Raw genomic sequence first — 25,833 nt, 5'->3', positions numbered from 1 at the left:
TGGAGATCCCAAGAGACTTCTCCAGTTTCCCCGGAATCCGAACAGGTTGAATTAAGTATCAGTCACATATTTTAGGCCATTTTGTGTGTTATTCAAGTGGCGAGAGACATAGAGGGAACATGATGTCCGAAAAACTTTCCACTCCGCTCCGCTGTGCGCTGCGTCTTTAACTGTTCCCCAACTCCTCCTTCTCGTTCAGTGACATGCCCTCCGGTCTGCATACTCCTTTTACTTCGGTCTGCCTCTCATAGCGGTTACTGGAAATGACACACGGGAGGCGGTCGAAAGGCAAATTTCCAAAAATAATGTGCTGTAGTTATGATTCACCTGGAAGCCACATTTTGATCAGATTTATAAAACCAGACAACACTTAGCCTATAGGGTCTTTTCAGTAATGGGACGCAGTATCAAACGGTCTGAGAGAATATCGTTAATGTGTTGAAGCCTGGTGGTGTGTTGATTCCGTCTACCAGTCCGGGTGAGCTGCTGCTGTATCGTGGGACGACCGGGATCAGAGCGGACGGACGTGGTTCTGTCCATATCCACACGAGTAGAAGTTTAGCGCCGTGATTATTTTTTTTTGGCCCGCGCGTTAGTGCAAAGAGCCGCATCTATATTTCCCTAATGAAAATTACTCTTTGGAAGGGTTCCCGGGTCGTGACAGAGATGATGTCGAGTAAAAGTGTGGAATGGCTTCAAGAGGAACTTGAGTCCGGGCTCGGGGTGAGCTCGCTACTGCTGCTGGACTGCCGATCGCACGAGCTCTACGAATCTTCACACATAGAGTCGGCCATCAATCTGGCGATTCCCGGTTTGATGCTGCGGAGACTAAAGAAGGGGAATCTACCGATCCGGTCCATCATTCCCAACAACGAGGATAAGGAGAAATTCGTAAAGCGGTGCAAAACGGACATGATTCTTCTCTACGACGAGGCCACTACGGACTGGCAGGAGACCGGGCTGGTGAGCTCTGTCCTCGGCTTGCTGCTGCAAAAGCTCCGGGATGACGGCTCCAAGGCGTTTTACCTGGAAGGTGAGAGTTAGCTTCTTTGCTCTTTAATTGTGATATTTCCGTATTCTATTCTACACTCTTGGAAAAAAGGTGCAGTCTAGAACAAAATGATTTTTCGTTATTCCCAAAGGATAACCCTTTAGAGAATCCTTTTGGTTCCAGATAAATCCCCTTTGGGTTCCATGTTGAACCTTTTTTAAAGAGGGTTCTACATGGAAAGAAAAAGTGTTCTCCTATGGGGACAGCCAAATAACCCTTTTATAACCCTTTATGTTCTAAGAGTGTATAATATATTCTGTTCTAGACTACCTGTTAGCCTACGAATCCACTATAGCCCAAACTATGTTCTATTTCTCAGCCTGGTCTCATAGACTAGACGTAACATACTAAATTCAGTGTCTGGATTTACATTTCCTATGATATATTATGTTTGGTATGGTTACATAAGACAAGAGGTTGCTAAAGGCAAAAATGAACGGAGGGTGGTTGGTCGGGTAGATAACGTCTAGCAACCCAAAGGTTGTGTGTTCGAATCTCATCACATGCAATATTAGCTACTTTGCAACTTCTTAGCGTGTTAGCTAACCTTTCTCCTAACTCTAACCTTAACCCTTTTAGTTAACCCTAACCCTAACCCTTTAACCTAATTCCTAACCTTTGTCTTAAATAACCAGGGATGCAAACTAGTCAACTTTCAGTGAAATTCGCCATTTTGAACCCAAAATAGGTGACCTACGTGATTTGTGTAGATCCAATGATAACACTTTTGGGGTAGGGGGCGGAGCAATACTGTCTGTGTCCAAGGCTCAGCCAATCGTTCACATAACAACAGAATGCAGCGCAGCTGAAGAAAGAAGAGGCAACCAACTGACTAGTTACAGCATCAGCGAGCCTCTGGAAAGGCAGCTTGTCAGTTACAACAGCGCGTCCCCTGAACGATAACAACGAGGTAACGTTAGGTGAGAAGGTTACAACAGCACGTCCCCTGAACGATAATGAACAGGTAACGTTAGGTGAGAAGGTTACAACAGCGCGTCCCCTGAACGATAATGAACAGGTAACGTTAGGTGAGAAGGTTACAACAGCGCGTCCCCTGAACGATAATGAACAGGTAACGTTAGGTGAGAAGGTTACAACAGCGCGTCCCCTGAACGATAATGAACAGGTAACGTTAGGGGAGAAGGTTACAACAGCGCGTCCCCTGAACGATAATGAACAGGTAACGTTAGGTGAGAAGGTTACAACAGCGCGTCCCCTGAACGATAATGAACAGGTAACGTTAGGTGAGAAGGTTACAACAGCGCGTCCCCTGAACGATAATGAACAGGTAACGTTAGGGGAGAAGGTTACAACAGCGCGTCCCCTGAACGATAATGAACAGGTAACGTTAGGTGAGAAGGTTACAACAGCGCGTCCCCTGAACGATAATGAACAGGTAACGTTAGGTGAGAAGGTTACAACAGCGCGTCCCCTGAACGATAATGAACAGGTAACGTTAGGGGAGAAGGTTACAACAGCGCGTCCCCTGAACGATAATGAACAGGTAACGTTAGGTGAGAAGGTTACAACACCGCGTCCCCTGAACGATAATGAACAGGTAACGTTAGGTGAGAAGGTTACAACAGCGCGTCCCCTGAACGATAATGAACAGGTAACGTTAGGTGAGAAGGTTACAACAGCGCGTCCCCTGAACGATAACGACGAGGTAACCGTAGAGGAGAAGCCAGACCACGGAGACGGGGGTGAGAAGGTGATGATGCGTACTTCATGAGCTGTAACCGAAAAACAACTGACATCTGGAAAGTTTGAGGTGAGGGAGAAAGTGTGGTGGAACGAGTATTTTAAGTATCTTGCTAGCTGGATCAAATTCTCCGCTAGCTAGCCAGAGAAATGTTGAGCAACATTAGCCAACTTTACTGATCAAATAATTGAGTTTATGGTGTGAAAATTTGCTTGCTAATAAAGTCCGACAGCTAATGTTAGCTAGCTAACGTTACAACATGAAATGAGCAAACATTAGTAACCTAACTAATTTTCCATAGTATTAACTGGTAAATGACTCCTTGCCGTTCCTCAAGTTATAACACGTTAATTGCTTACTAAACCCCGGCAATCTGTGTGAAAATAAGAATTTGTTCTTAACTGCCTAGTTAAATAAAGGTAAAAAAATATATATATTGTTAACTAATGTTTTCCCTCTACACTATGTGGTTTATTTTCAGAATGAGAGAATTAGGTGAAAATGAGGCGTTGCTTGTTAAACAGGTGGATTAAGGGACCAAGTGTAGCTGGAGCCTCGCCTGGTTTAAGCTGGATGCCTCTATAGAGGTGAATGGAACAACACACACGTTCCCTCTTTCTCACTTCTTCAATACAGTGGATAAAAGGGTTGTCAGGTGTTACTCTCTGCCTGAAAGAGATCAATTATGCCAACAAAGGGTCTTATGCTCTGCTGGCACATTGTAGAACAGATGTCCACAGGCAGAAATTGTACAATGTAATAATGTGTAGCCCAAAGATATTGCTTTTGTTGTGTTGAAATTGACAGTAACACGTGTGTGTTTGTGTGTGTGTGTGTGTGTGTGTGTGTGTGTGTGTGTGTGTGTGTGTGTGTGTGTGTGTGTGTGTGTGTGTGTGTGTGTGTGTGTGTGTGTGTGTGTGAGGGCGAGGGGGAGATTATTAAAAAAAAAATACTCAGTGAATGTTATTTTTGCACACATGTAGCCTTGCTCAATGTCTACTATAGTGGCCACTATAATAGAGTAACAATAGAAAGCCAGTTTGTTTCATTATATTTCTACTTTAAGATGGTTTTTCCCCTCCAAGTGCAATATCTAGATGTGTGTGGTCACAAGCGTTCTATTATAAAGGCTGTCATGGTAACTCCAATATTAGTGGATTGTATTTTCTCAAGACTTGTGTCATTTGCAGTAAAGTTTAGGCAACAAATAACATTGGATTGCTTTCTTTACATGTTTTAGCTGTGAGTTCGGTTCACATTAACCACTTTATATTTTACACACAGAGACGGATCATGTAGATTATATTCTGTGTTTAATTAGTTAACCTGCATTTCCCCCTAGCAGGGATTTACATGTTTTAGCTGTGAGTTCGGTTCACATTAACCACTTTATATTTTACACACAGAGACGGATCATGTAGATTATATTCTGTGTTTAATTAGTTAACCTGCATTTCCCCCTAGCAGGGATTTACATGTTTTAGCTGTGAGTTCGGTTCACATTAACCACTTTATATTTTACACACAGAGACGGATCATGTAGATTATATTCTGTGTTTAATTAGTTAACCTGCATTTCCCCCTAGCAGGGATTTACATGTTTTAGCTGTGAGTTCGGTTCACATTAACCACTTTATATTTTACACACAGAGACGGATCATGTAGATTATATTCTGTGTTTAATTAGTTAACCTGCATTTCCCCCTAGCAGGGATTTACATGTTTTAGCTGTGAGTTCGGTTCACATTAACCACTTTATATTTTACACACAGAGACGGATCATGTAGATTATATTCTGTGTTTAATTAGTTAAAACCTGCATTTCCCCCTAGCAGGGATTTACATGTTTTAGCTGTGAGTTCGGTTCACATTAACCACTTTATATTTTACACACAGAGACGGATCATGTAGATTATATTCTGTGTTTAATTAGTTAACCTGCATTTCCCCCTAGCAGGGATTTACATGTTTTAGCTGTGAGTTCGGTTCACATTAACCACTTTATATTTTACACACAGAGACGGATCATGTAGATTATATTCTGTGTTTAATTAGTTAACCTGCATTTCCCCCTAGCAGGGATTTACATGTTTTAGCTGTGAGTTCGGTTCACATTAACCACTTTATATTTTACACACAGAGACGGATCATGTAGATTATATTCTGTGTTTAATTAGTTAACCTGCATTTCCCCCTAGCAGGGATTTACATGTTTTAGCTGTGAGTTCGGTTCACATTAACCACTTTATATTTTACACACAGAGACGGATCATGTAGATTATATTCTGTGTTTAATTAGTTAACCTGCATTTCCCCCTAGCAGGGATTTACATGTTTTAGCTGTGAGTTCGGTTCACATTAACCACTTTATATTTTACACACAGAGACGGATCATGTAGATTATATTCTGTGTTTAATTAGTTAAAACCTGCATTTCCCCCTAGCAGGGATTTACATGTTTTAGCTGTGAGTTCGGTTCACATTAACCACTTTATATTTTACACACAGAGACGGATCATGTAGATTATATTCTGTGTTTAATTAGTTAAAACCTGCATTTCCCCCTAGCAGGGATTTACATGTTTTAGCTGTGAGTTCGGTTCACATTAACCACTTTATATTTTACACACAGAGACGGATCATGTAGATTATATTCTGTGTTTAATTAGTTAACCTGCATTTCCCCCTAGCAGGGATTTACATGTTTTAGCTGTGAGTTCGGTTCACATTAACCACTTTATATTTTACACACAGAGACGGATCATGTAGATTATATTCTGTGTTTAATTAGTTAACCTGCATTTCCCCCTAGCAGGGATTTACATGTTTTAGCTGTGAGTTCGGTTCACATTAACCACTTTATATTTTACACACAGAGACTGATCATGTAGATTATATTCTGTGTTTAATTAGTTAACCTGCATTTCCCCCTAGCAGGGATTTACATGTTTTAGCTGTGAGTTCGGTTCACATTAACCACTTTATATTTTACACACAGAGACGGATCATGTAGATTATATTCTGTGTTTAATTAGTTAACCTGCATTTCCCCCTAGCAGGGATTTACATGTTTTAGCTGTGAGTTCGGTTCACATTAACCACTTTATATTTTACACACAGAGACGGATCATGTAGATTATATTCTGTGTTTAATTAGTTAAAACCTGCATTTCCCCCTAGCAGGGATTTACATGTTTTAGCTGTGAGTTCGGTTCACATTAACCACTTTATATTTTACACACAGAGACGGATCATGTAGATTATATTCTGTGTTTAATTAGTTAAAACCTGCATTTCCCCCTAGCAGGGATTTACATGTTTTAGCTGTGAGTTCGGTTCACATTAACCACTTTATATTTTACACACAGAGACGGATCATGTAGATTATATTCTGTGTTTAATTAGTTAACCTGCATTTCCCCCTAGCAGGGATTTACATGTTTTAGCTGTGAGTTCGGTTCACATTAACCACTTTATATTTTACACACAGAGACGGATCATGTAGATTATATTCTGTGTTTAATTAGTTAAAACCTGCATTTCCCCCTAGCAGGGATTTACATGTTTTAGCTGTGAGTTCGGTTCACATTAACCACTTTATATTTTACACACAGAGACGGATCATGTAGATTATATTCTGTGTTTAATTAGTTAAAACCTGCATTTCCCCCTAGCAGGGATTTACATGTTTTAGCTGTGAGTTCGGTTCACATTAACCACTTTATATTTTACACACAGAGACGGATCATGTAGATTATATTCTGTGTTTAATTAGTTAACCTGCATTTCCCCCTAGCAGGGATTTACATGTTTTAGCTGTGAGTTCGGTTCACATTAACCACTTTATATTTTACACACAGAGACGGATCATGTAGATTATATTCTGTGTTTAATTAGTTAACCTGCATTTCCCCCTAGCAGGGATTTACATGTTTTAGCTGTGAGTTCGGTTCACATTAACCACTTTATATTTTACACACAGAGACGGATCATGTAGATTATATTCTGTGTTTAATTAGTTAAAACCTGCATTTCCCCCTAGCAGGGATTTACATGTTTTAGCTGTGAGTTCGGTTCACATTAACCACTTTATATTTTACACACAGAGACGGATCATGTAGATTATATTCTGTGTTTAATTAGTTAACCTGCATTTCCCCCTAGCAGGGATTTACATGTTTTAGCTGTGAGTTCGGTTCACATTAACCACTTTATATTTTACACACAGAGACGGATCATGTAGATTATATTCTGTGTTTAATTAGTTAACCTGCATTTCCCCCTAGCAGGGATTTACATGTTTTAGCTGTGAGTTCGGTTCACATTAACCACTTTATATTTCACACACATAGACTGATCATGTAGGTTATATATATTTGTTGTTTAATTAGTTAAAACCTGTATTTCCCCCTAGCAGGGATTTATTGTATGTTTCAGTGCAACAAAAAAGTGTCACCTTTCTGGGCCCTCAGCAGTTGGCATCCCTGCCTAACACCTAGACTAGCTAACGTTAGCAACAACTAATTGGAATTCGTAACATATCATACGTTCTCCAAATCCGTAACATAGTGTACAAGTTGCAATTCGTAACATATCATACGTTCTCCAAATCCGTTACATAGTGTACGAGTTGCAATTCGTAACATATCATACGTTCTCCAAATCCGTTACATAGTGTACGAGTTGCAATTCGTAACATATCATACGTTCTCCAAATCCGTTACATAGTGTACAAGTTGCAATTCGTAACATATCATACGTTCTCCAAATCCGTTACATAGTGTACGAGTTGCAATTCGTAACATATCATACGTTCTCCAAATCCGTTACATAGTGTACGAGTTGCAATTCGTAACATATCATACGTTCTCCAAATCCGTTACATAGTGTACGAGTTGCAATTCGTAACATATCATACGTTCTCCAAATCCGTTACATAGTGTACGAGTTGCAATTCGTAACATATCATACGTTCTCCAAATCCGTTACATAGTGTACGAGTTGCAATTCGTAACATACTGTATCATATGAATTGTAATTGGTAACATATCATACGAATTGGATGATGGACATCCACAAATTAATACATACCATAAAAAACGTAACATATCGTACTAAATGGAGTGTTATGTAATTTACATACAGAATAATACGAAATGCTGTGAAACCAGGTTGCAGCCATTCCTAAGGGGCGGTAGGTATAGCCTAGTGGTTTGAGCGTTGGAATCCCCGAGCAGACGAGGTACGAAAATCTGCCGTTCTGCCATTGAACAAGGCAGTTAACCCACTGTTCCTAGGCCGTTCTGCCATTGAACAAGGCAGTTAATCCACTGTTCCTAGGCCGTTCTGCCATTGAACAAGGCAGTTAACCCACTGTTCCTAGGCCGTTCTGCCATTGAACAAGGCAGTTAATCGACTGTTCCTAGGCCGTTCTGCCATTGAACAAGGCAGTTAACCCACTGTTCCTAGGCCGTCATTGTAATTAAGAATCTGTTCTTAACTGACTTGCCTCGTTAAATAAAGGTAAAATAAAATGAATAAAACTAATGTTACCACTGGATTACAGCCCAAGTTATATAGTCGCTAAATCAACTGTATGATACTAATCATCTATTTGTTTCCCTTTCAACAAGTTACACTATTCTTTTCCATTCTAGTCTGTATCATATTAAAGTTGTAAAATAATTGTTGTCTGAATGAAAAGTCAATGGATGGCAGCCATGTTTCCTCTGCCATAATATACAGTATTAGGATATTTAAAAAATACTGCTCTTTATTTTCTCAAACGCTTCAAAATAAACCAGTTATATTTTGATTTAGTGGTTGGTTTAGTTTTTGTATTATCTAGCTGTTTAACCTGTCTAGGGTTTTTGTATATCTATGGGGTTTTGGTCATGTCTAGGTATATGTAGGTCTATGGTGGCCTGATTGGAATCAATCTGTAGGCAGTGTTGGGAATGATCCATTCTTCTTCTATTGTCTTAATAGACGCTTATTTCTTACTCTGTCAAAGTAGTAAGAATCACAATGGTTCAAGCCCTTTAAACTTTCGACTGTTAGACCAATCTAATCGAGTAAACATGTTATATGTGTCACTTCCTGTCCTTAGTTATCTTTGTTTTCTTTATTATGTTGGTTAGGTCAGGATGTGACATGGGTGGTTGGTTTGGTTTTTGAATTGTCTAGGGTTTTTGAATATCTATGGGGTTTGGGTCATGTCTAGGTATATGTAGGTCTATGTTGGCCTGAATTGGTTCCCAATCAGAGACAGCTGTTTATCGTGGTCTCTGATTGGGGATCCAATTTAGGTTGCCATTTTCCATTTGGGTTTTGTGGGTTATTGTCTATGTGTAGTTGTCTGGCAGCACTCGTGTTATTAGTGCACGGTCGTTTTGTATAGTTTGTTCAGTGTTTATTCTTCATTTAAAGAAGTATGTATTCATCTCATGCTGCGCCTTGGTCTCATCGTTATGACGAACGTGACAATATTAATTATTTAAGGGTTTTGGAAAGAATGTGGAATGAACCAAATATGTTTTCTATTAATGGTCTAAAATGGTTCACGAAAGTACTTTCATTTCATAAATTCATAGGGCCTCGTCTCCGAGTTGGGATGTAGGTCTAACTTAAAGGATTCTGATGAGCCACACCCATTGCTGACAGGTCTATAAAATCCTGCACAAAGCCATGCAATCTCCATGGACAAACATTGGCAGTAGAATGGCCTTCCTGAATAGCTCAGTGACTTTCAACGTGGCACCGTCAAAGGATGTCACCTTTCCAACACGTCAGCACGTAAAATTTCTGCCTTGCTAGAGCTTCCCCGGTCGACTGTAAGGGCTGTTATTGTGAAGTGGAAACTTCTAGGAGCAACAACAGCTCAACCGCGAAGTGGTAGGCCACAGAAGCTCACCCCCGAGTGCTGAAGCGCGTAAAAATTGTCTGTCCTCTGTTGCAACACTCACTACTGAGTTCCAAACTGCCTCTGGAAGCAACCTCAGTAAACTAGCTGTTTGTTGGGAGCTTCATGAAATGGGTTTACATGGCCGAGCAGTCGCACACAAGCCTAAGATCACCATGGGCCATGCCAAGTGTCGGCTGAAGTGGTGTAAAGCCCGTCGCCATTGGACTCTGGAGCAGTAGATGTGCATTCTTTGGAGTGATGAATCACGCTTCACCATCTGGCAGTCCGATGGACAAATCTGGGTTTTGGTGGATGCCAGGAGAACACTACCTGCCCCAATGCATAGTGCCAACTGTAAAGTTTGGTGGATGAGGAATAATTGTTTGGGGCTGTTTTTCATGGTTCGGGCTAACACTATTGCATACAATGACATTGTAGACGATTCTGTGCTTCCAACTTGGTAGCAACAGTTTGGAGAAGGCCCTTACCTGTTTCAGCATGACAATGCCCCCTGTGCACAAAGCGAGGTCCATACAGAAGTGGTTTGTCGAGATCGGTGTGGAAGAACTTGACTGGCCTGCACAGAGTCCTGACTTTAACCCTATTGAACACCTTTGGGATGAATTGGAACGTTGACTGTGAGTCAGGACTTATCACCCAACATCAGTGCCCGACCTCACAATTACTTGTGGTTGAATGGAAGCAAGTGCCCCCCCAGCATTGTTCCAACATCTAGTGGAAAGCCTTCTCAGAAGAGTGGAGGCTGTTATAGCAGCAAAGGGGGGACCAACTCCATATTAAAGCCTTCTCAGAAGAGTGGAGGCTGTTATAGGGGGGGACCAACTCCATATTAAAGCCTTCCTAGAAGAGTGGAGGCTGTTATAGCAGCAAAGGGGGGACCAACTCCATATTAAAGCCTTCCCAGAAGAGTGGAGGCTGTTATAGCAGCAAAGGGGGGGACCAACCCCATAATAATGCCTATGATTCCATCGGCAGGTGCCCACATTCTTTTGGTTATGTAGACAGCACACAGTGTAGAAGTAGTTCCATATCTTGGCCCCGTTTCCCAGGGCGATGGAATGTAGGCTCATTGGTGTTTTTAACGATGCTTCTTTCGTACGACGACCGAATATGTAACATGCGTTTCTCAAAACACCGTTCAGAAAGAACATTCGTCAAAGCTGTATCGTTGAGGCACGTTGTTTTAATAGTGATAGAATCGATAGAAAGACAGCTCTGCTCTCGGATCAGTTTTCTCCATTTAAATCTTACCGTAACATTATAATTATTCCACAATACTGACGACGGATCAGTTCCTAGAAAGATATTATCACGTATGATTGCATATATTCATGCGGCTTATTCTAATGCTTACCCTATAATAATGAAAATAAAATCTAAATTTGGCACATTATTGCGCACGTTAGGCTAAATTTTCATAAAATATATTGAGACAAATTACAGACAGTAGCCTACAAGTAGCAATGTAGAACTCAATTGATTTAACATGCAATGTAATTCAATATGATTTAAATGTATAGGCCTATAGCCTACTGTATTTACATGTTAATGCTTTCATCTCAGGTCTATTCATTTGAAGCATCCTTTTTATACGTGGCTTGTTTGTATTAATTGCAAAGACTTGGGCAACTTTCAATTGGTTGTCAACTTTGTTCTAAAGTTATGGCGGTCATAGCGGATAAACCGTGTGATTCCACGTTTAGCTGAGATGTTCCGTGTATTAAGTGACGCGCGGCGGAGATACATTTTAACGATACATTTAGCTGTTCTACCAGAGGTCTGACGCGGGCGTTAGATTACGAGCGTTTTCAAGTGCAACGTTAATAACCAGGCTTTTTGGGAAACAGCTCGGAGATTTAACGATGCTCCTACGAACTTTCTAACGATTAACTTAACCTTAAGATGTTTTTAGGGAACCGGGCCTATGAAATGTGGAAGGAGTGGAAACATGGGATGTATAGTAATCCCATTCCCAAAACATCAGTGTTTGAGATGGGTTTATTATTGTGTTATAGGGTTTAATGTGCTAACGTATCAGTATACATTTATTTTACCGTCATGTAGGAAGTAGGCCCGTTTCCGTTTCCTGTCTAGCACATATAAATAGTATCTGGTTGTTCTTGGAGTTTGTTTCGCCATTTTGAATTGGTACATGCTGTTCACACCTTTCGCTCAGTATTCTGGTAGATCTCTGTTCATGCTATCATTTATCACACACACAGACGATATTCCAATTTGCACATTGGACAATAAAGCTATAATCTATTCTAATTTCTCTGTATTGTATTTATAGAATCGCTGGAATGACGTGTCACAGAACCTTTCTCATATTGTGATTCTGACCCATCTGTGTTCCTGTTCTTTCCAGCAGTTCTCTTCTGTTCTATTTGATTATATTATATTTGATTATATTCTAAAACGTCTCTTTTGTTCTTTCCAGCAGTTCTCTTCTGTTTTATTTGATTCTATTCTAAAACGCCTCCATTGTTGTTTCCAGGTGGATTCAACAAGTTCCAGACAGACTACCCAGAACACTGTGAGATCAACCTTGACTGTTCCTGCCCCAGCAGTTCCCCGCCTGCGTCTGTCCTGGGGCTGGGGGGGCTGAGGATCAGCTCTGACTGTTCTGATGGGGAGTCATCGGACAGAGAACCGGTCAGCGCCACCGAGTCCGAGGGCAGCCCTCTCCCCAACAACCAGCCTGCCTTCCCGGTCCAGATCTTACCGTACCTCTACCTGGGCTGTGCCAAAGACTCCACCAATCTGGACATCCTGGGGAAGTATAATATTAAGTACATCCTGAACGTCACGCCCAACCTGCCCAACATGTTTGAACACGACGGAGACTTCAAGTACAAACAGATCCCCATCTCCGATCACTGGAGCCAAAACCTCTCGCAGTTTTTCCCAGAGGCCATTTCTTTCATTGGTGAGTTGTGGCAGTAGCCTGCTCATTTGAATGTTGTTCAATCACAGATCAGTTGGAGTTCAGAGTCTTTTCATTCTTGTCTCGTGTTGTAATGTTCGTTTGCGTAATGTTTTATGAACCCAGGTCAGAGTTGATTCATTTGAAAAATTGTTTCCTCAGCTCATCCCACCAGCATTCAGGTTATATAACTATAAAACTAAATTAGGCAGCGATAGATTCATTAAGTTGTTGGCTGAGTCAAACGAGCTGTCTTTTTGCTTAAAACATTTATTTATAAGTACAATAACAAAGCTTATAACTCAAAACATATATAGTAGGCCAGGTCATTTAGAGAAGCACTGTGAATGAAGTAGGCCAGGTCATTTAGAGAACCACTGTGAATGAAGTAGACGTATGAGTCAGCAACTTCAGCTAACAAGCCTCAGATGCATCATCCTTTAACAAACAACTCTGATTGATCTCTTTCTGAGCGGTTTGTGGTATTTCCTGCTACACGCCTCATTTCACACCACGAACGCTATGAGTCATGACTTGATCTGAGTCGCTCTAGCGTTGGAGGGATTATATCATCAAATCACAGTGTGGGCCTTTAATTAACTCATCAAAGTTGGCCAACAGGTTTCTAGCACACTCATTATACAACAGAAGGGAATCTGTGAATGAAGTAGGCCAGGTCATTTAGAGAAGCACTGTGAATGAAGTAGGCCAGGTCATTTAGAGAACCACTGTGAATGAGGTAGGCCAGGTCATTTAGAGAAGCACTGTGAATGAAGTAGACCAGGTCATTTAGAGAAGCACTGTGAATGAAGTAGGCCAGGTCATTTAGAGAACCACTGTGAATGAGGTAGGCCAGGTCATTTAGAGAACCACTGTGAATGAGGTAGGCCAGGACATTTAGAGAACCACTGTGAATGAAGTAGGCCAGGTCATTTAGAGAACCACTGTGAATGATGTAGGCCAGGACATTTAGAGAACCACTGTGAATGAAGTAGGCCAGGACATTTAGAGAACCACTGTGAATGAGGTAGGCCAGGTCATTTAGAGAACCACTGTGAATGAAGTAGGCCAGGTCATTTAGAGAACCACTGTGAATGAAGTAGGCCAGGTCATTTAGAGAACCACTGTGAATGAAGTAGGCCAGGTCATTTAGAGAACCACTGTGAATGAAGTAGGCCAGGTCATTTAGAGAACCACTGTGAATGAAGTAGGCCAGGTCATTTAGAGAGACATTGAGAATTAAGTAGGACAGGTCATCTTGAACACTGTGAAGACTGAAGAATGAAGGATAGACTTACTTGTTGACCACACCACCCACCCACTACCGCCCTCGCATGTGCGAGCGTTGCAAAATTAACACAAACGTTATTCTATTCGATTTGAAAAAACACAAAAAATACACCTTATGGAACAGCAGAATTGTGAAGCAACACAAACATAGACATAGACACATGCATACAAACACACGATAACATACACACATGGATCTTGTGTAATAGATATGTGGTAGTAGAGTAGAGGCCCGAGGGCACACACTTAGTCTGTTAGGAATGTAATGTTATTGATCTGCCTTAATTTTGCTGGATCCCAGGAAGAGTAGCTGCTGCCTTGGCAGGAACTAAAGTAGATCCATAATAAACCCCAGGAAGAGTAGCTGCTGCCTGGCAGGAACTAATGGGGATCCATAAACCCCAGGAAGAGTAGCTGCTGCCTTGGCAGGAACTAATGGGGATCCAAAATAAACCACAGGAAGAGTAGCTGCTGCCTTGGCAGGAACTAATGGGGATCCATAATAAACCCCAGGAAGAGTAGCTGTTGCTTTGGCAGGAACTAATGGGAATCCATAATAAACCCCAGGAACTAATGGGGATCCATAATAAACCCCAGGAAGAGTAGCTGCTGCCTTGGCAGGAACTAATGGGGATCCATAATAAACCACAGGAAGAGTAGCTGCTTCCTTGGCAGGAACTAATGGGGATCCATAATAAACCCCAGGAAGAGAAGCTGCTGCCTTGGCAGGAACTAATGGGGATCCCTAATAAACCACAGGATGAATAGCTGCTGCCTTGGCAGGAACTAATGGCGATCCATAATTAATACAATTGTTACACCCACGCTACTCGCATGCGTCAACGAGCGTCTACTTAGCCAGGCGCAAAAATAGAAATGTGTTCTATTTGTGACGCTTGGAGCGCTGCAAGTCCCGCCTGTCCCATCTCCTCATTGGTTTTTAGCAGCGTATACCTACGTGGGTGATTGAAAGATAAACTGAGGTCCACTCCAGTTGGTGGTGGTAATGCACCTTAATGTTGGTTGCCAACCGCCATATAAAGTCCACAGAAGAAGAAGAAGCCTGAAGGAGGAGAGATTACTAGAAACAAACTAGGTTGACCCTTTTATCTGTGGATTAATTGTCGGAGTAGAGGACCTTGTGCATTTCAGGTAAAATAACAACCCAATGTTTATATCCCAGGACAAATTAGCTAGCAACAGCACGCTAGCTAAATTCCAATCAATGTTTAATACTTATCGACCTGTCCCCAAATTAATATAGTTGGTTCAGAGTTCATTTTGACATTTCAACCTGCGTGTCCTGATCTCGTCTGGGTGGACAAAGTCGGCGCGCGATGGCAGACGCACGTTCTCAGTCTGGTCTGCATGTTAGTTTGTAATGAATGATGGATAACTAGGGTTGTTTGGCTGATTAATGATGGATGGCTAGGGGTTCATAGCGTTGGGCTAGTAACTGAAAGGTTGCTGGTTCGATTCACTGAGGTAACTCCTGGAAAAGTCTGTCTGTACCCTTAAGCAAGGCACTTAGCCCTAATTGCTCATGTAATTCGCTCTGGATAAGAGCGTCAGCTCGATAACTAAAATATAAATGCAAGATAAAAACGTCCGGGGAAACTGAAGAAATACAGTTTAACCTTTAATTAGTTTAACCTCCATGACTTGAAAAGTAGTGCACTATATAGGGCTCTGGTATAAAGTAGTGCCCTATATAGGGAATAGGGCTCTGGTGTAAAGTAGTGCCCTATATAGGGAATAGGGCTCTGGTATAAAATAGTGCACTATATAGGGAATAGGGCTCTGGTATAAAGTAATGCACTATATAGGGAATAGGGTTCTGGTATAAAATAGTCCACTATATAGGGATTAGGGCTCTGGTATAAAATAGTCCACTATATAGGGAATAGGGCTCTGGTATAAAATAGTGCACTATATAGGGAATAGGGTCTATAGTAGTACCACTATATAGGGAATAGGGCTCTGGTATAAAGTAATGCACTATATAGGGAATAGGGCTCTGGTATAAAGTAATGCACTGTTACGATCAATTAGGAGTGGTGGTGGGTGGAATCAGGCGCAGAGAGCAGGCTTCAGTCTTTCCTTCAAATTTATTCCCCAGTGCAACAAAAACAGTCACGCCAACACACAGGGCGTATAATAGGTTGCCGGTCCAAACAACAGGACAAAATAGTCAGGAGAATAAATGTACAATTAACTCACACCGTCAAACACAGAGTAACACAAACAAGCCCGCACAAATACCCAGCAGGCCTAGTGCCCTTAAATACCATACAAACAAACCCTAATACAAAACAGGTGTACCCAATTACCCAATAACCAAAAACAAACGGAAAGGAAATCGATGGCAGCTAATAGGCCGGCGACAACGACCGCCGAGCACCGCCCGAACAGGAAGAGGCACCGTCTTCGGCAAGGTTCGTGACATGCACTATATAGGGAATAGGGCTCTGGTATAAAGTAATGCACTATATAGGGAATAGGGCTCTGGTATAAAGTAATGCACTATATAGGGAATAGGGCTCTGGTATAAAGTAATGCACTATATAGGGAATAGGGCTCTGGTATAAAGTAATGCACTATATAGGGAATAGGGCTCTGGTATAAAAAAGTCCACTATATAGGGAATAGGGCTCTGGTATAAAGTAGTGAAAGAATTATAACAGAGATGTTTGTTTTGTGATATTTATTTAGGACTATTTCAGTAATTCAGACCAGACTATTTGACGATAGTTTCAATATTTTAGATCAGACTATTTGTGGTTAGTTTCAGTATTTAATTAATCAGCCTACAACTAGATGAATACCCAGGGTATTCCCCTCATCAGCTTCATGGGAATGTGGAATTTCGGTTTGGCTCTGGAATATATCCTGAGCCGTGTTTGTTTTGAAAGTGCCACAGTTAAGAAACCCACTATGACATGTGAAAGGTTTCGAGTCAGAGTTTGAGGGTCTTGGTCAATCGCTGGAATGTGTGGTAGCAGGGATTGCTGCTCCACTTTCAGGGAAATATGTAAAGCTACTGTAGTTAGTTAGGGCCTGTTAATTAGTTACTTTGGGCCTGTTAGTTACTTTGGGCATGTTAGTTACTTTGGGCCTGTTAGTTACTTTGGGCATGTTAGTTACTTTGGGCCTGTTAGTTACTTTGGGCATGTTAGTTACTTTGGGCCTGTTAGTTGCTTTGGGCCTGTTAGTTACTTTGGGCCTGTTAGTTACTTTGGACCTGTTAGTTGCTTTGGGCCTGTTAGTTACTTTGGGCCTGTTAGTTTGTTAGGGCCTGTTAGTTAGTTAGGGCCTGTTTGTTAGTTAGTTAGTTAGGGACAGTTAGCTACACTCAAATCAAATGTATTTGTCACATACACATGGTTAGCAGATGTTAATGCGAGTGTAGCGAAATGCTTGTGCTTCTAGTTCCGACCGTGCAGTAATATCTAACAAGTGATCTAACAATTTCACAACATCTACCTAATACACACAAGTGTAAAGGAATGAATACGAATATGTACATAAAAATATATGAATGAGTGATGGCCGAACGGCATAGGCAAGATGCAGTAGATGGTATAGAGTATAGTATATACATATGAGATGAGTAATGTAGGGTATATAAACATTATATAATATAAAGTGGCTAGTGATAAATTGATTACATACATTTTTCCATTATTAAAGTGGCTAGAGATCTGAGTCAGTATGTTGGCAGCAGCCACTCAATGTTAGTGATGGCTGTTTAACAGTCTGATGGCCTTGAGCTAGAAGCTGTTTTTCAGTCTCTCAGTCTCTGCTTTGATGCACCTGTACTGACCTCGCCTTCTGGATGATAGCAGGGTGAACAGGCAGTGGCTCGGGTGGTTGTTGTCCTTGATGATCTTTATGGCCTTCCTGTGACATCGGGTGTTGTAGGTGTCCTGGAGGGCAGGTAGTTTGCACCCAGTGATGCGTTGTGCAGACCTCACTACCCTCTGGAGAGCCTTACGGTTGTGGGCGGAGCAGTTGCCGTACCAGGCGGTGATACAGCCCGACAGGATGCACTCGATTGTGCATCTGTAAAAGCTTGTGAGTGTTTTTGGTGACAAGCCGATTTTCTTCAGCCTCCTGAGGTTGAAGAGGCGCTGCTACGCCTTCTTCACCATGCTGTCTGTGTGGGTGGACCATTTCAGTTTGTCCGTGATGTGTACGCCGAGGAACTTAAAACTCTCCACCCTCTCCATTCTGTCCCGTCAATGTAGATAGGGGGCTGCTCCCTCTTTTGTTTCCTGAAGTCCACGATCATCTCCTTTGTTTCGTTGACATTGAGTGTGAGGTTATTTTCCTGACACCACACTCCGAGGGCCCTCACCTCCTCCCTGTAGGCCGTCTCGTCGTTGTTGGTAAACAAGCCTACCACTGTAGTGTCGTCGGCAAACTTGATGATTGTGGCATGCATGGCCACGCAGTCGTGGGTGAACAGGGAGTACAGGAGAGGGCTCAGAACGCACCCTTGTGGGGCCCCAGTGTTGAGGATCAGCGCGGGTGGAGATGTTGTTACCTACCCTCACCACCTTGGGGTAGGTAACCTACCCTCACCAACTGGGTCCTGGCCCGTCAGGAAGTCCAGGACCCAGTTGCACAGGGCGGGGTCGAGACCCAGGGTAATGATGAGGGTACTATGGTGTTAAATGCTGCACTGTAATCGATGAACAGCATTCTTACATAGGTATTCCTCTTGTCCAGATTGGATAGGGCAGTGTGCAGTGTGATGGCGATTGCGTCGTCAGTGAACCTATTGGGGCGGTTAGACACTAGAAGGAACCAGAGTTTAAACATCTAGCTCCTAGTTATACACTAGAAGGAACCAGAGTTTAAACCTCCAGGTCTTAGTTAGACACTAGAAGGAATCAGAGTTTAAACATCTAGCTCCTAGTTATACACTATAAGGAACCAGAGTTTAAACATCTAACTCCTAGTTATACACTAGAAGGAACCAGAGTTTAAACATCTAGCTCCTAGTTATACACTAGAAGGAACCAGAGTTTAAACATCTAGCTCCTAGTTATACACTAGAAGGAACCAGAGTTTAAACCTCCAGGTCTTAGTTAGACACCTGAAGGAACCAGAGTTTAAACATCTAGCTCCTAGTTATACACTAGAAGGAACCAGAGTTTAAACATCTAGCTCCTAGTTATACACTAGAAGGAACCAGAGTTTAAACATCTAGCTCCTAGTTATACACTAGAAGGAACCAGAGTTTAAACATCTAGCTCCTAGTTATACACTAGAAGGAACCAGAGTTTAAACATCTAGCTCCTATTTATACACTAGAAGGAACCAGAGTTTAAACATCTAGCTCCTAGTTATACACTAGAAGGAACCAGAGTTTAAACATATAGCTCCTATTTATACACTAGAAGGAACCCAAGTTTAAACATCTAGCTCCTAGTTATACACTAAAATGAACCAGAGTTTTTCCTGACTAGACTCCATTAGTTCTACTGTCTGTATTTGTCTAGACACACTAGAGTTAATTTATATACACTATATATACAAAAGTATCGGGACACCCCTTCAAATGAGTGGATTTGGCTATTTCAGCCACATCCGTTGCTGATAGGTGTATAAAATCGAGCACACCGCCATGCAATCTCCATAGACACACATTGGCAGTAGAATGACCTTTTCTGAAGAGCTCAGTGACTTTCAATGTGGCACCATCATAGGGTAGCACTTTTCCAACAAGTCAATTTGCCAAATGTCTTCCCTGCTGGAGCTGCCCCGGTTAACTCTAAGTGCTGTTATTGTGAAGTGGAAACGTCTCGGAGCAACAACGGCTCAGCCACGAAGTGGTAGGCCACACAAGCTCACAGAACGGGGCCACTGAGTGCTGAAACGTGTAGCTCGTAACAAATGTCTGTCCTCGGTTGCAACACTCGCTACCGAGTTCCAAACTGCCTCTGGAAGCAACGTCAGCGCAATAACTGTTTGTCAGGAGCTTCATGAGATGGGTTTCCAAGGCCGAGCAGCCGCACACAAGCCTAAGATCACCATGCGCAATGCCAAGCGTCATCTGGAGTGGTGTAAATCCCACCACCATTGGACTCTGGAGCAGTGGAAACGCGTTCTCTGGAGTGATGAATCACTCTTCACCAACTGTCAGTCCAACGGACAAATCTGAGTTTGGTGGATGAGGACTAATGGTCTGGGGAGGCAGGGAGGGGAGGGAAGGAAGGAGTAGGGGTTGAAAGAGAGTAGGACTGACTTACTTTGCGGTATCCTTTTAAGCACTAATGGCTTGATAGTGTAGAGTGTTGCACCAGACAAAACCCAGGAACATCATCTAGGTTGTGAATAATGGATCATCTATATCAATGACTATGTCCCAAATGCACTACATTTAAAAATGGGCCCTGGACAAAATTTGTATACACATTTTTTATATGGGCCTGGTGTCTTGAGATGTTGCTTCAATATATCCACATAATTTCCTCCCTCATGATAAAATCTATTTTGTGAAGTGCACCAGTCCCTCCTGCAGCAAAGCACCCCCACAATATGATGCTGCATCCCCGTGCTTCACGGTTGGGATGGTGTTCTTCGGCTTGCAAGCCTCCCCCTTATCCTCCTAACATAACGATGGTCATTATGGCCGAACAGTTCTATTTTTGTTTCATCAGACCAGAGGACATTTCTCCAAAAAGTACAATCTTTGCCCCTATGTGCAGTTGCAAACCGTAGTCTGGCTTTTATATGGCTGTTTTGGAGCAGTGGCTTCTTCCTTGCTGAGCGGCCTTTAAAGTTATGTCAATATAGGACTCGTTTTACTGTGGATATAGATACTTTTGTACCTGTTTCCTCCAGCATCTTCACAAGGTCCTTTGCTGTTGTTCTGGGATTGATTTGCACTTTTTGCACCAAAGTACGTTCATCTCTAGGGGACAGAAAGCTTCTCCTTCCTGAGCGGTATGACGGCTGCGTGGTCCCATGGTGTTTATACTTGTGTACTATTTTTTGTACAGATGAACGTGGTACCTTCAGGCATTTGAAAAAAGATTTTCCCATGATGTCAAGCAAAGAGGCACTGAGTTTGAAGGTAGGCCTTGAAATACATCCACAAGTTCAACTCCAATTGACTCAAATGATGTCAGTTAGCCTATCAGAAGCTTCTAAAACCATGACATCATTTTCTGGCATTTTCCAAGTTGTTTAAAGGCACAGTCAATTTAGTGTATGTAAACTTCTGAACCACTGGAATTGTGATACAGTGAAATAATCTGTCTGTAAACAATTGTTGGAAACATTACTTGTGTCATGCACAAAGTAGATGTCCTAACCGACTTGCCAAAACTATAGTTTGTTAACAAGAAATGCGTGGAGTGGTTGAAAAGCGAGTTTTCATGACTCCAACCTGAGTGTAAGTAAACCTCCGACTGTCGTTTTGAATATAGGCAATTTATTTCTGAATAAGGGTCATTTCGTTCTGAATATAGTTTTAATTTAGTTCTGAACGTGGGTCATTTAGTTCTGAACGTGGGTCATTTAGTTCTGAATATAGGTAATGTAGTTCTGAACGTGGGTCATTTAGTTCTGCATATAGGTAATGTAGTTCTGAACGTGGGTCATTTAGTTCTGCATATAGGTAATGCAGTTCTGAACGTGGGTCATTTAGTTCTGAATATAGGTCATTTAGTTCTGAACGTGGGTCATTTAGTTCTGAATATAGGTCATTTTGTTTTGAACGTGGGTCATTTAATTCTGAACGTGGGCGATTTAGCTCTGAAAGTGGGTCATTTAGTTCTGAACGTGGGCGATTTAGCTCTGAAAGTGGGTCATTTAGTTCTGAACGTGGGTCATTTAGTTCTGAACGGGTGTAATTTAGTCCTGATCGTGGGTCATTTAGTTCTGAAAGGGGGTCATTTAGTTCTGAACATGGGTAATTTAGTTCTGAATGTGGGTCATTTAGTTCTGAACGTGGGCGATTTAGTTCTGAAAGTGGGTAATTTAGTTCTGAACGTGGGCGATTTAGTTCTGAAAGTCGGTCATTTAGTTCTGAATATAGTTCATTTAGTTCTGAATATAGTTAATTTAGTTCTGAATGGGGGTCATTTAGTTCTGAACGTGGGTCATTTAGTTCCTTCAGAAAATATTCACACTTTTTCCACATGTTGTGTTATAGCCTGAATTTAAATTTGATTAAATATAGATTTGTGTCACAGGCCTAAACACATTACCCCATAATGACAAAGTGGAATAATTGTTTTTCGAAATCTTTACAAATAAATAAAAAATGAAAAGCTGAAATGTCTTGAGTCAATAAGTATTCAACCCCTTTGTTTTAAGTAAAAAGCTCCAGTGTTTAACATGAGTTTTGAATGACTACCTCATCTCTGTAACCCACACATACAATTATCTGTAAGGTCCTTCAGTTGAGAAGTGAATTTCAAACACCTATTCAACCACAAAGACCAGGGAGGTTTTCAAATTCCTTGCCAAGAAGGGCACCTACAGTGGCTTGCGAAAGTATTCACCCCCCTTGGCATTTTTCCTATTTTTGTGGGGTTTGTATAATTTGATTTATGCAACATGCCTACCACTTTGAAGATGCAAAGTATTTTTTATTGTGAAACAAACAAGAAATAAGACAAAAAAACAAAGAACTTAAACGTTCATAACTATTCACCCCCCAAAGTCAATACTTTGTAGAGCCACCTTTCACAGCAATTACAGCTGTAAGTCTCTTGGGTTTTTGCCCATCCTTCAAGGAAAAACTGCTCCAGCTCCTTCAAGTTGGATGGGTTCCGCTGATGTACAGCAATCTTTAAGTTATACCACAGATTCTCAATTGGATTGAGGTCTGGGCTTTGACTAGGCCATTCCAAGACATGTTTCCCTTTAAACCACTCAAGTGTTGCTTTAGCAGTATGCTTAGGGTCATTGTCCTGCTGGAAGGTGAACCTCCGTCCCAGTCTCAAATCTCTGGAAAACTGAAACAGGTTTCCTTCAAGAATTTCCCTGTATTTAGCACCATCCATCATTCCTTCATTTCTGACCAGTTTCCCAGTCCCTGCAGATGAAAAACATCCCCACAGCACGATGCTGCCACCACCATGCTTCACTCTGGGGATGGTGTTCTCGGCATAATGAGAGGTGTTGGGTTTGCGCCAGACATAGCATTTTCCTTGATGGCCAAAAAGCTACATTTTAGTCTCATCTGACCAGAGTACCTTCTTCCATCTGTTTGGGGAGTCTCCCACATGCCTTTTGATGAACACCAAAAGTGTTTGCTTATTTTTTTCTTTAAGCAATGGATTTTTTCCTGCCTCTCTTCCGTAAAGCCCAGCTCTGTGGAGTGTACAGCTTAAAGTGGTCCTATAGACAGATACTCCAATCTCCGCTGTGGAGCTTTACAGCTCCTTCAGGGTTATCTTTGGTCTCTTTGTTGCCTCTCTGATTAATGCCCTCCTTGCCTGGTCTGTGAGTTTTGGTGGGCGGGCCTCTCTTGGCAGGTTTGTTGTGGTGCCATATTCTTCCCATTTTTTAATAAGGGATTTAATGGTGCTCCGGGTGATGTTCAAAGTTTCTGATATTTTTTTATAACCCAACCCTGATCTGTCCTTCTCCACAACTTCGTCCTTGACCTGGTCTTCATGGTGCCGCTTGCTTGGTGGTGTTGCAGACTCTGGGGCCTTTCAGAACATGTGTATATATACTGAGATCATGTGACACTTAAATAAAGTCCACCTGTGTGCAATCTAACTAATTCTGTGACTTCTGAAGGTAATTGGTTGCACCAGATCTTACTCAGGGGCTTCATAGCAACGTGTGAATACATATGCAGGAACCACCTTTCCATTATTTATTTATTTTTTAAACAAGTTATTTTTTTCATTTCACTTCACCAATTTTGACTATTGTGTGTATGTCCATTACATGAAATCAACAACATTGTAGTTACTTCACAATACTAACCTAAATGACAGAGTGAAAAGAAGGAAGCTTGTACAGAATAAAAATATTCCAAAACATGCATCCTGCTTGCAACAAGGCACTAAAGTAACACTGATAAAAATGTGGTAAAGCAATTACCTTCTTGTCCTGAGGCAAATCCAATACAACAAATTACTGAGTACCACTCTCCATATTTTAAAGCATAGTGCTGGCTGTATCATGTTATGGGTATGCTTGTAATCGTTAAGGACTGGAGAGTTTTTCAGGATAAAAAAGAAATGGAATGGAGCAAGGCACAGGCAAGATCCTAGAGGAAAACCTGGTTCAGTCTGCTTTCATCCTGACACTGGGAGATGAATTCACCTTTCAGCAAGACAATAACCTAAAAAGTTGTTGTAGCTATTCTCTCATTATAAACTCCTGAAACCAGAGGTGGAGTTGTTGTAGCTGTTCTCTCATTATAAACTCTAGAAACCAGACAGGTGGAGTTGTAGCTGTTCCCTTTAAATATTTCTGAACACTCAACGGCTTCACACAAGTTCAATAAAGTAAGTAAAACTAATTTATGTTGCATTAAAAAACACCTCAAACTCATCTTTACCTTCTCTCTTCCAGATGAAGCTCGTTCCAAAAAGTGTGGTATCCTGGTGCACTGCCTGGCAGGGATCAGTCGCTCGGTAACGGTCACCGTGGCATACCTGATGCAGAAGCTTAACCTGTCGCTCAACGACGCCTACGACTTCGTCAAACGCAAGAAGTCCAACATCTCTCCCAACTTCAACTTCATGGGTCAGCTTCTGGACTTTGAGAGAACGTTAGGGCTCAATAGCCCATGTGACAACCACACCTCCACCAATGACCAGCTGTTCTTCACCACGCCAACCAATCATAACGTGTTCCAGCTCGACACGCTGGAATCTACATGAAAAGGAGGAGGGGCGAGACTTGAGCGGCCAACTTGGATGTGAATGTTTATCTTCTGATCGTCAGAGGCTGGCTGGCTTTGACAGCGGATAGTCTGGGATGGTGGATGGACATGGGAAGAGGACAGGGGCAGAACAGATGCCAAATGGAAGTCTGTTTGACTTGTTGAATCATTGGTCTCTCAGAGAGGAAGAGGAGGAAGCCTGTTCTTCTGTTTCATCTCCACAGTGGTTTGGGAAGCGCCTTATCTTGTCATCTTTTTGACCAGCCTGTTATTTTATGTCTAAGGAAGGAAGAAGTCCTAGATGTAGACTGATTCATGCTGCAGTACAGAACTGTACAGAGAATCATACAAAGATGGGTAACGCAGATAGATGGATTTGCTACAGTCATTCATTGATTCATTGTCGTCCTCTTGGACAAGCTCCTCATCAACAACGTCTTGATGATGATGATGTGTTGGAGGGTCTTGGATTCACCCGTATGGAGCTGGTCTCCCTCTATTGAATGTTGGTCAAATTTTTTTACAAACTTAAGTTATTATTAAAACATTACACAAATCTGTTCAAGTGATGCTAATAACAATGTAATTACAAGTACGTATTATCAGTATGAATGTATGTATGTATGCATTTGTATATTTGAATATATTTACACACAAATGTATGTCTACTACTACTACTACTACTACTATACTCTTACCTGTACAAAAACACACTGACAGCTGAAGGAGATATTATAACTAAAGAGAAAACAGACCAACAGAAAGTAACCTTTTGATAATATTCTGGTTGTTTTTGTCATTTCTTTTCTATGTTTGTAAAGATGACCTAATGCAGTTTGCACAGTGAAGCCTATCGTTTCTTGGCACTTGCGAGAGAGAGAGACATTGAGAGAGAGAGACATTGAGAGAGAGAGACATTGAGAGAGAGAGACATTGAGAGAGAGAGAGAGAGAGAGAGAGAGAGACATTGAAAGAGTGAGAGAGAGAGAGAGAGAGAGAGAGACATTGTGTGAGAGAGAGAGACATTGAAAGAGTGAGAGAGAGAGAGAGAGAGACATTGAGAGAGAGAGCG

General features: G+C 41.6%; 1 protein-coding gene across 1 annotated transcript; it reads left to right on the top strand.

The window, feature by feature from the left end:
• Positions 1 to 139: 139 nt before the first annotated feature.
• Positions 140 to 25,542, top strand: LOC109878055 (dual specificity protein phosphatase 7). The gene is made up of 3 exons (XM_020470280.2): positions 140 to 1,033; positions 12,176 to 12,607; positions 24,449 to 25,542. The coding sequence occupies exons 1-3, from the start codon at positions 625 to 627 to the stop codon at positions 24,757 to 24,759; spliced, it is 1,152 nt and encodes a 383-aa protein (XP_020325869.1). The 5' UTR covers positions 140 to 624; the 3' UTR covers positions 24,760 to 25,542.
• The last annotated feature ends 291 nt before the right edge of the window (positions 25,543 to 25,833 follow it).

This window comes from Oncorhynchus kisutch, linkage group LG1, assembly GCF_002021735.2.
Source record: "Oncorhynchus kisutch isolate 150728-3 linkage group LG1, Okis_V2, whole genome shotgun sequence".
In the NCBI taxonomy this organism is placed as follows: domain Eukaryota; kingdom Metazoa; phylum Chordata; class Actinopteri; order Salmoniformes; family Salmonidae; genus Oncorhynchus; species Oncorhynchus kisutch.
The sequence above is the reverse complement of the archived record's forward strand: the minus strand, read 5'-3'. Positions and strand labels throughout refer to the sequence as shown.